Source organism: Ictalurus punctatus, chromosome 24 (genome assembly GCF_001660625.3).
Source record: "Ictalurus punctatus breed USDA103 chromosome 24, Coco_2.0, whole genome shotgun sequence".
NCBI lineage: Eukaryota > Metazoa > Chordata > Actinopteri > Siluriformes > Ictaluridae > Ictalurus > Ictalurus punctatus.
In genome coordinates this window covers 4,895,453-4,907,524 of record NC_030439.2, presented here as the reverse complement: position 1 = coordinate 4,907,524, position 12,072 = coordinate 4,895,453, and the positions used below count along the sequence as shown (strand labels likewise).

Genomic DNA, 12,072 nt, shown 5'->3' with positions numbered 1-12,072 from the left:
CTAGGGGCTGCCGTCTGAAGCATTGGGAATGTGTTGCATTGGCGTTTCATTTGAACAGAGAAAGTAATCCCTATGTGCACAGAGAGACCAGTGTCGCATGGATGACCACATAAGCTCCAAACCATATGGAGAAGAAGAGGAAGGGTTCTATATAGCAGGATAAACCAGGGCTAAACCGCACTCACAGGCATCGTAACCTCTAATATCCAGATCACTATCTGTATGGGTTTGAAGAATGGGTGTAATGTACATGCACAACTGATTACGTAAGGTTTGAGAGGCATTACAGATAAGTGTGCATGATAACTGCGGTCACAGTGAAAGGGACCAGGTAAAATAAATACTCGGGGTCAATTAGCAGCGAGTCCGTACAGGATTTCGAACAGGATTGTTTCAAAATTTGTGGAGTTTTTGTGCTTTTTTTTTTTGGTGGAAAACTACTTGAATTGGTGAAATGTTTTGCTTTCATAGCGATGTTTGTTGGTAAATTAGACCTTTTAGCTGTACTCATGTTCAACGCACGTGAATCGAAGAGGGTTTTGGTTGAATACGCGTCGTGATGACGTCGCATGACGCCTCTTAGCCCAAATCTGCGGTAATTTAGAAAAATCGCACGCTCCTCTGAATATTGCGGAGTTTGCTTGATGGTGCGATCGCAAAATTACGAAATCATGGAGGGACTGCCTTACTGAGCACGAATGAGTGAATGAATGCATGAGTACAGATGTTTTTATTTAGTTTTTATACACTCATTTACTCTTAGACACGCCTAGCTTATACCTACATTTACTGGCCCTTCTAATAGGTACACGTCTGTGTTGAGAATGGTCGACCTTATAAACCTTATAAATAGGCGTACCTTATAAACTGGCAACTGAGTGTAAATTTAAGTGTTAGTTTTAATCATTTAGTCATCTCAATTAACCGATGGATAGCTGCTGTAAGAGTGCACATTAAAGTTATTATTAGAAACCAGACACATATTTGTCTTTCACTGCTCACTTACTTTCTCCCTTATAACAGCTATTCACTACATTAAACTCCAAACCATGTGGGTTTTGTGTGGGATATGGCATAAGATTATATTTTAAACAGTTTCTCAGGTATTAGTTTCTCGGTTTTATTTAATTTCAGGATATCATTTTTGAATTTTAGTTTTTTTAGTTTCATGCACCTGTCTACTTTCAAGTGTGAGTCTGCTCCATGTGACAAAATGCTCTATATAAAACACTTACAACATACAAACCGGGTGTGATTTGACGGAGGGTGGGGGTTGGCGGTTGTAAAGGGTGGGATTTTTCCCCCCCTGGTCTATTTTTCATCCTATATTCCATTTATACCAAATAAAATACCTAAAATAATGACAGTTTGAAAATATAGCTAAGTAAACCGCTGCAACGTGATAATGCAAACAACAATAAAGTCAGCGCTCCCGCTCGTGTGACAACAGAGAGGACACCGCATCTAGGCTACGTGATGATCCTGGTTCCAGTTGCTGTGTATGATCACATGACCTACATTACCGGTCAAAAGTTTAGACGCACTCATTCTTTATTTTTATTTTTTCCCCCCACATTATAGAATAATAATAAAGTCATCAGAACTCTGGAGTAACACAAATGGAACTATGGGAATTATGTTATGTTATGAAATAATGGAGTATTTTAGCATCTTCGAAGTAGACGCTTTTTGCCTAGAATTTTCCAGAAATGTATTCTTGGCGTTTTCTCAACTGATTTCGTGAGGAATTTCCCTGAGATGCTTCATAAACAGTATTAAAGGAGTTCACTGGATACTTATCGGCTGCTTTTCGGAAAATATTTCGCTCCGAGACGTCCTTTAAAAAAAAATATTTATTTGTAAATAAAATGTTCGTTTTCTAATGAAAGAAAGGAATACGTTGCCAGGATGATATTTTTGTCCACAACACCGATATCAAACATTTAATCATACACCTTCAGATCAAAAGCTTTTTAACATCATGAGATTTATTTATTTATTTATTTATTTATTTATTTATTTATAAATGGCATCCCTTTATTGTATACTTTATGGAGTTACAGACACTTCCCACTTAAATTTTTGTGCCTGTTCTTGGGTTTTATAATATTTATATAACCAGCGACAGTTATTGAGTAGCCATGATGAGCCGGAAGGGGGGTTGGGGTCGCGGGGCCTTTTTGTTTTTTGTTTTTTTCTTCTTCTCAATGAAATATATGGGAAAGGGAAGGGTGGAGAGAAGAGAAAAGGTAAATGAATCACATGTAAATGAATCACATGAATATGAATCACATGAGAAACATTTCAGTCGAGTGTCCACAAACTTTTGACCGATAGTGTATGTATGTGTACGAGGGTGAAAATATTACGCTACTTGACTAATTAGATTCAAATATTCCCACAAATCCAGTGGTTAAGCTCAAGTTCTTGTTTTTATTAAAGATCATAATTATTCCATAAATGTTACTTTAACAGCTAGAAGAAATAGCATAGTCTATATAGTCTTCATAGTCTTCATAACCCATAGCCCACTCTGCTTTGTGATTTATTTTCATGAATAATAACGGTTCGGAAACATCCCCCCTCTGATTTTTTTTCCACAAATCGTACCCTGCATACAATGACACTTATCTTTAGGCTTACTGTACCTCTGCAGGCTCCTGGTGTGTGGTGGCCAGTTTGAGGAAAGCCTTCTGTTCCTGCAGGGCATTGTGTACCATATCAGCCTGTTGAATAAAAACACAAAACTCACATTTAAACACCTAAAAGTGACACCAGACATAAATTAAGAACTACAAACCACAAACTTATGTACTGTATAATCCGTAAGGCTGCGTTTAGTAGAGATGTTCTAAACCCAACGTAAACCTGTAAATCAAATGTTCATTCACACAGACTTGGAAAGCCTAGCTTACAGATTTACGCAATGTTAACTTTTATAAAACATTAACCACATTTCTGTATACATTCAAAGCTATGCGAGGTCTTCTTATGTGCTACACACAGGCACCCACCCACACCCACCCACCCACACACACACTGAGAGAGGTCCAAAGACGCATGTTTGGGAAAATGGAGTGGTGGAACCTAGAGGCCTGTTTCACCGTAAAAGGAGATGACTATACGGGATCAAAACAAACTCCCACCCAACATGATTTAGCACTGATCTGAGTAGAATTAGGAAATGTCACCTTTGTGGCAAAGGCACAGGAGCCATAGGAGACAAAACACAGTCTCTTACAATTTCAAGTTCAAAAGTGCCTGAACAGTTCCAGGTGTTTTAATGTTTATTGCTGGAATTCAGCAACTGCCTTCTATTATAGTAGTTTACAATCAATTCTTTTCTCAGTACAAGAATCTGTGGCTACATTCCTATTCACTGCAACACACAAAGAATACATTATGTAATGGATAATACAATGAAAAAAATGTAAGCACTAATGCAGCAAAGCATCTGCAAAGCCTGTCATAAGTTGATTCTTATAGAGTCAAGTTACAAGACTATATTAAAAGAGCTTCATAAGACAATCGTATAGCAGGACAAGTAATGGAACAACTGCAGAAGAAAAAAAGAAAGAAACCTAAACAGCAATACATATCTATCCATCCATCCACCTTCTATACCGCTTGTCCTACTGGGTCACGGGGAACCTGGAGCCTATCCCATTGAGCATGGGGTACAAGGCGGGGTACACCCTGGACAGGGTGCTAATCAATCACAGGGCACAATCACATACAAACGCACACACCCATTCATACACTACGGACACGCCAATCAGCCTACCATGCATGTCTTTGGACTGGGGGAGGAAACCGGAGAACCCGGAGGAAACCCCCGCAGCACGGGGAGAACATGCAAACTCCACACACGCAGGGCCACGGTGGGAATCGAACCCCTGAAGGTGTGAGGCGAACGTGCTAACCACTAAACCACCGCGCGCCCAAAATACATCTCAATAAAAAGTAAACAAAAAAAAAGACTGAAGACAACGACTTTCCTGGTTTGACAGCTATGGATGCTTTTTAATTCACTCCAATGTAGCGAATAGTAGCAGGACGGTTTACTATGTGTACCAGGTCCATTTATACCTGAAAACAGAACATTCCAAGTATCGCGATTCGTATTTAAAGCTGTACGGTTGATGCTAACGACAGAGGCAGTACAATAAAACTGTCAGCTTAGTGTTTCAGTTCCAGACCAGACCAGACTTCCTGGGCTTAAGTCGCTCAGTGGAAAAATGACAAGTAGAGCAGAGGTGTAGGAAAGGTGTTGAGTCCCCGGGCAAGCTTTTCAGTGTTATGTTCCATCAGGTCAAAGACACAGAACAATTTTGGAGGTGTTGATTTAGATCATTTGAGTCCGCTTTTGTATGATTTGTACATATTACAGCTCTTAATTTACACTATATGGGCAAAAGTATTAACATTTAATGACATTTGGTAGATGCCCTTCTCCAGAGTGACTTACATTTACCTCCTTTATACATCAGAGCAGTTGTGAGTTAAGGGCCTTGCTCAAAGGACTAACAGTGGCAGTCTGCCAGTGCTTGAACTCATGACCTTCCAAGCAGTAGCCCAACGTCTTAACCACTGAGTTACCACGGCCTGTAACTGTGTTCCAGGATGGCAATGCCTCTGTATACAAAACAAGCTCCATGAAGACGTGGCTTGCCAAGTTTGATCTGGAAGAACTCGAGTGTCCTGCACTCAAACCCACTGAACACCTTTGGGATGAACTGGAACACCGTCTGCACGCCAGACCTCCATACCCGACATCGGTGCCCGACCTCACTAACGCTCTAGCGTCTGAATGAACACAAATCCCCACATCCACGCGCCAAAATCTAGTTGAAAGCCTTGACCGAAGAGTGGAGCTTATTATAACAGCAAAGATGGGCTATATATGGAATATCCTGTACATACGTGTTTTGACACATCTCCTCCAATAGTCCGGCTGTTCTTCAAGTATTCAGACAGAGGGCCTCTCAGTAAATGGTCAAACGCCTCCATGCACTGGGATTCACCTTGATGTTGAAGAGAGCCCACAATTACTACACCAGATAAAGTAAAAAACATGCCACAGCAAACCCATTAGGGGCAAAAATACATTTAAATACATTGTTAAAAACACAGATTCAGCCTCGGTATTCTTCCGTTTTCTCACTCTGGTTTTGCTTGTGTGAGAAAGCGTTTCCCATGAAGGTACAAATTCCTGAATATCAAAATGTTGCCTGACAACCACAATTTAAACAATTAATTTTCAGTGAACCCGTCAGACTTTTTACTATTTGTTTTCCATGGCTCACTGGCTTTAAATGACACAGTCATATTTATAATGTAGTGACGCGATATTTAAAAGCAAGTAAAAGCACACTGTTTTGTGACTCTCCTCAGAATCAGTTTTATATACAGACACTAACTACAATATTTTGCAATTGAATGTACGCATGTACGCTCATTACGGTACCATTAAATGTGTTTATCTCGCCGTTGGACAGGCTCCCAGAGCAACCCTGAAGCTTGGCTGAAAACGTCTCGAGCCGAATCACAGCCTGTTCCAGTCGTTCAACTAGTGCTTCCATAGCGAGTGAAGCCTGTAAAAAGTCCAAACTGAAAAAGTTAGCTCGATTCACACAAACTGTGATAAAGTATCACTCGCACGCTAGGATAACTGCACCTGTAACATCATCAATTCATAACAGTTAAAAGGTACACACACACACACACACACACACACACACACACACAAAAATGCAAATAATACTACATGGCAACAAGAACTGTATAAATACATGTGTGTGATTTTATAAGGGAATGCTGGAGGTGGGGGGGGGGGGGGGGTCACTCATAAGTTGAATGCAAAAATATTACTAAGTCTATCTTTAAAGCATTACACAAGAAAAGAGTGAAGGGAAAGAGTTCACTGGCTATCTTCCACATAGCCACACCTTCAGCGCCCAGGAGGAATGTAACAGGCAACTCAATTACTCGTAAAAAAAAACAGGAGGCCAATACAAACAGAGCGCAGAACAACACTATCTCTGTGCTATGTCAATATGTGCCCCTGTATGACACGTTGATCTGTTTCACGGCATTTTCGCGAGCTTCATGGACACAAAATGTCCTTTTATTCTAAGCACTTAGTGAACCGTGTTAACTGCCAGAATCATCCAGGACAATATTTTTCTCTCTTGTAACTACATAGATGTCCTATAACGATCAGATACGTCAGATGTCCTATAATATCAGATACTGTGTATCACAATATGCTTCAAGATGAATAACTGTGCAGTTGGACATCAGAAAAGTTTTGGACACTAATACGATTTCCAGAATTATTCCTAAGGACATTCCAACATGTTGCAAGATCTTTGGTCATCTTTGGACTCCTTCCCATGAACACTGGCATTAATGAATCATGGATTCAAATTTGCGAACCTTAGTTTACTCCATGCAAAACTCTTGAACGTTATGCACTGGAAAAAAAATGTAAGCTGTCCATCGTTAACCCTTAACCCTCCTCACGTTGAGAAACTGACACAATTAAACCTAAAACCAATATTTTAATAAGAGCTGGAAATTGTTTTCACTTGTAGAAGAAGGTCGATTGTCCTAATGTGCTCTCTTGATTTGTACTGCATGGTTATTTATATGTGTATTGGCATAATATACGACACTAATCAAGTATAGAAGAGTATTTTGTTTATACGTTGACATCCTTTTTTTCTTTTCCTTTTTTAAAATTCATTTACTAATGAATTAACTCGTACATTTTTCATACTGAAACAACACAACATTGAGAAGGCTACAAAAGCGAGATGTGTGTGACCCCTTCTAAAGGATTAGAAGCTGGAGGATGAACAGAAGCGGTTCTCACGGTCTTAAAACAGATGCAGACGGTAAGGGACGAATAATTTAGTTTTATCTCTCAACATTGCTCCAAACCTTATCAGGATTACACAAATCTAGCCATTACAATGAATGCATTAGACTTATTTACTTACGAGTGTGGCAATGGCAATTAAACTAAAACGAAAATACAATAAGTACTGTCTGAGAAGCTGGAAGATACAGCACAATGTAACATTTGCATCTAAGCATTCAAATATTGGCTCCTTTGGCACCCTGTCCAGGGTGTACCCCACCTTGTGCCCGATGCTCCCTGGGATAGGCTCCAGGTTTCCGCGTGACCCTGAAAAGGATAAAGCGCTATAGAAGATGGATGGATGGATGGATTGTCACAGTTTATTTAAAATGTTATTTTATTTTATGGGAAACTATCCATCCATACCGCTTATCCTACACAGGGTTACGGGGGAGTCTGGAGGTTATCCCAGGGAACTCAGGACATAAGGTGGGAAACACCGTAGACAGGGTGCCAATCCACCACAGGACATAATCGCACAAACATTAACACACTTTGGACAATTTGGAAATACCAATCAACCTACAATGCATGTCTTTGGACTGGGGAGGAAACCGGAGTACCCAGAGGGAACGCTTGAGGCACGGGAAGAACACGCAAGCGCCCAACCCTGGAGGTGTGAGGCAAACGTGCTAACCACTACGCCACCATGCCCCTCTTTATGGGAAGCTCTTTTTATTTAAAACAATAAATAATAATAATAATAATAATAATAATAATAATAAAAAGACTAGCAGCAAAAATGTTTACAGGGTGATATAGAGACACATGCATTTGTGTACCAGACGCCAAAAAGAAGAACATGCTACTTTTTAGTCAGGAAAGAAATGTAATCATGTAACCCAATCAGGGTCAAGTCATGGAGAGATGACCTCATCTACCAAACCATTTGTGTGATTACAATCTATCCTGTGAAACTAAGACAGAAGTAAATGAATCTCTACCTGACCCCCTTATCTGCTGACTCCATGCACAGTCATGTCCATTTAAATACAATGAAACACATCAAATTTGTTTCCATAAACCTATAGTGTACGAGGTAGTGTCTGAAAGCTCTATGGCTTGAATAAGTAAGCAATATTATTACACACATTTAAATAACGTTTTCAGTTAAAGGGGTCCAAGAACCCCTGGTCTAAAATATTCAGCTCTCCAATCTGTCTCTTGCTCTCAGAGATTCGTCAGCAGTAATTAATAGTGACCCGGTGTGGAAATGCACATGTCATCTTGTAAATTCCCTGGAGAATTCTCTCTGACATGCCAAATGCCTGACCTAGGCCTCAGGGACTATTTCAGAGGTAGCAGAAACCCTCAGCCGAGCAATCACACAGCTCCAAGTTCAAGAACATGAGGCCACGTGCCTTAAAACTTATTACGGATTTCATTAGATCATTTCAAGTACACATCAGGATCCAAGCTGCTGTTCCTAAACATGCCACTGGAATATAGTTTGCAAGTTAAAGGAAAGGTTAATTATGCAGGATATAGATGAATTACATTTTAAAAAAATAAAAAATTCATAAGCTTATGACCATCGACATGTTTATGCAATCTGCAGGCTGAAATGACTCACATCTTAAACTTGGTTAAAGTAACAGCAATGTACTTCAGCAATGATACTTCAGTAATGTAGTGAACATGAAACGGAGTACGCAAAGTTTCCAGAGAAATAGTTTATTACACATTTTAAGTACATACCTTTTCTGACATTTTCTAAAACTGTTTATATACAAATTTGGTTTGTGAGACAAGCATGTGAAGATTTCAGCTTGTAGTCGATATGATGCTAACTGGACGTCATACGCTTCTATTAACTGCTAGCTATAGTAGCCTCATAGGAAGAACAACACGGAAACGAAAAACAAGACAAAACGAAACTGGAAACGAAATATTTCTTGTCCGAGTTAATGGAACTGTAAACTTTTTTATTTCGATTTTCCCACTTGACCACTCCTGTACCACACTGGACGTCCCAGCAGTCACTATTCAGAGATGTTGCTGTCCTGCTTCGGAAAATGTGCCTTCTGTTCATTCATCAAATATGAATACATCTCAAGAGGCATACAGAGACTGTCTAAAAGGCACTGCATGGTTCTATCCGTTTGGAGTCATATTAGCATTTCCTTTTCATTCATTCCTTCATATTTCAGCCTGCGACATTGTACATTTAGTACGTTTAGATTCATTTGTGAGGTTTTGCTTTACACAGTAGTTAATTCACAAACGAAATGACACACTATGCCTGATCATTTATCTAGGTAACAGTGACAGATAGAGCATTAGGAGGTGTCGTGTGAGGATTCTCACTGTATATACATACTATATACTATACACATCTAAGATCCGAGATACAAGCGCCATAGCAACCTTTTCATATATATATATATATATATATATATATATATATATATATATATACATACATATACATACATACATATATACATGTTCATATATATATATATATATATATATATATATATATATATATATATATATTACACATGTTCAATTTCCAAACCCCCTGCTGAAAAACAACAAATTATCACAGAAATTCTAATGGTTTCCACTACAAATACCATTACAAGCATCAGCTAACCATTAAAACCATTACCATTATTGGTCTTTAATGGTATCCACTAGCCATAACATGCCACCAATAGAAGGCAACAAATTACCAGTAGAGACCCACAGGGACCAATACAGTTTCAATTAAAAACCAATACAATTCTCATTATAACCATTAAAACCATTACAAATTCTATGAGGGGTTTCTATTGTTGTTGTTGTTGTTGTTTTTTGCAGCAGGGGTGGCAGGAAATTAAGGCACCTTAGTTGGTGCATATATTACTTTAAGTGAACATGTTTCTGTAAAATAGGTTTCTGAAATGATTGAAATGTTTCAAAAAACATCGGACAGAAATAATAAGGTACAACCAGGACATTAAGAAGTCCACCATCACAGCACAAACAGGGCACACTGTGAAGTGTATCCAATCATACCACACGTTCTTCACCTAACAGTCCGTAGCACAGTCATACCGACAATGGCAGGTCTTTAGGTTTAAAATAATAAAAATAATAATTATTATTATATATGCAAAATGTGAGCACAAACCGCTCCTGAATGCACATTATGACTGAACCCCTTTCTGTTGTCTTCCAGTCTATTCCAGACCATAATACCAAGAGAAACGCTCGTGCGCGTCTCGCGCCTCCCCTCTGCCCATCAAACTCTAGACCTCTTTTCAATATCAGTTCAGAAATTAATATTTTCTTTTAAAGGAAATTCCTTTACCTTTATTATTTTTTGTGTGTAAATCTCGACGCGTTCCTTTAAACCGGCTGTTCCCGAATCCCGTATTCGGCTCCTGTCCGAATCACACTGCAGCTCCCAGCCTCCCTGTGGCCCAGCTGCGTAGCGCGAGCGTAGCTCCTCACACTTCCGGGATCTCCTAATAAAGCGACATCAGTGATGGTGGCTCTGTCCAAATCCGCTCACTGCTGCACTGAACACTGCGTCCAGAGCACGCAGTGGTGGCATGATGATTAGGTTGTTATTGAATACAATAATATGTTGCTTAGTTTATGTTCATGAGAGTGTTATTAAAAGGCTCTACAAGACCCACATCCCTCATCAAAAGGAAATAACTTATCTGGGCTTTTGGTGAAGAAGGTTCACTGACCAGGATGACTGGACCAGAAACACCTCCAGCAAACAGGTAGCCAAGTTTGTTAGCAAAAACAGACACTGTGTGGCATTACTGTGGTTACATATTTAAGCCATAACTAACTTTATACTACTTTATGTGATGTAAAATATGCTGACAACTCCAGCAAGGCTAAATATGAACGTAACAGTGTGTATTCATAAGCATAAAGTTATATATATATATATATATATATATATATATATATATATATATATATATATATATATATATATATATAATTTTTGCACTGTGGTAGGACATATCCTGCTGAAAGAGGCAAATATTAGGGAATACCGTTGCCATGAAGGTGTGAACTTGGTCTGAAACAATGTTTCAGTAGGTGGTATGTGTCAAAGTAACATTCCCATGAATTCCAGCACCCAAGGTTTTCCAGCAGAGCATCACACTGCCTCCACTGGAAAAAGCTACAGAACATCCTCGACAGTACAACTGGTTTGATAATATGCAGGTGGAAAGTTAGTGGAACCACAACTAATCGTCCCTGGATAGGTGTGCCTTGCGAGATTTCACCACACGCTCTCATATTAACGATAAGCGAGGTAAGAGAGAAGCCAGCTGTCACGCAAAAAGAGTTGCAGGATGACCTGAATTCAGCAGGAACAACAGTTACACAGAGAACAATAAACAATTAACTGCACCACACACTCCACAAAACTCCTCTGCTAAGAAAAGAAATGCAGAGATGTGCGTCTAAAAACATTTAGACAAACCAGAACTCTTTTAGAGCGAGACATTCTGGTCAGATGAAACAAAAATAGAGCTCTATGGCAATAATTCATCCTATTATGTTTGTAGAAAGAAGGGTTGCATGTATGATCCCAAGAACACCAAACTCACAGTGAAGTACACAGGTGAGAGCATCATGATATGGAGCTGCTTCTGTGTAAACAGTACTGGGGCATTATACATCATCAAAGGAAACAGGAATTGAGTGATTTTTTCAGGACATGTTAGAGGACATTTGAATCTCATCAGCCAAGAACTGAATCTGAGGAGGAGATGGCTATTTCAGCAAGACAACAACCCCAAAAACATACAGCACAAATAACTCAGGAAGGTCTTGCATGGCCCATTCAGGCCCATTGAAAATTTATGGAGGGTTTTTAAATTGCGAGTCCATCAGAGGGACACTCATAACTTTGGATAACTGAAGATGATTTGCCAGGAGCAATGGGTCAAAACTGAACTACAATACTGCAAATAGCTGACATCATGAAGCTCTAATTGCTAATAATGCAACAAAATACTAATGTTGGTCATTTGTGGTGTCTGAATATTTTTTCCATTCATTTTGTTCTTTTAAACGCCTTTGTTTATACTTATACCGTAAATACATCCTTTTTTTTTTCATATTTATAAGTACCAAGTCAAAAGATTAGGTGTGTAAATTTAAAGTGGATATATGCACTGGAA

The 12,072-nt window shown here is 39.1% G+C and overlaps 1 protein-coding gene across 1 annotated transcript in view; it reads right to left on the bottom strand.

Moving 5' to 3' along the window:
• Nucleotides 1-10,370, bottom strand: part of cap2 (cyclase associated actin cytoskeleton regulatory protein 2) — a 32,736-nt gene extending 22,366 nt beyond the window's left edge. Inside the window, exons 1-4 of the mRNA XM_017454708.3 lie at nt 10,224-10,370; nt 5,468-5,594; nt 4,924-5,024; nt 2,649-2,726 (exon numbers count right to left, since the gene is read on the bottom strand). Coding sequence (XP_017310197.1) covers nt 2,649-2,726; nt 4,924-5,024; nt 5,468-5,582 — 294 coding nt within the window. The 5' untranslated portion in view covers nt 5,583-5,594; nt 10,224-10,370. The remainder of the gene's footprint in view (nt 1-2,648; nt 2,727-4,923; nt 5,025-5,467; nt 5,595-10,223) is intronic.
• Between the last annotated feature and the right edge of the window lie 1,702 nt (nt 10,371-12,072).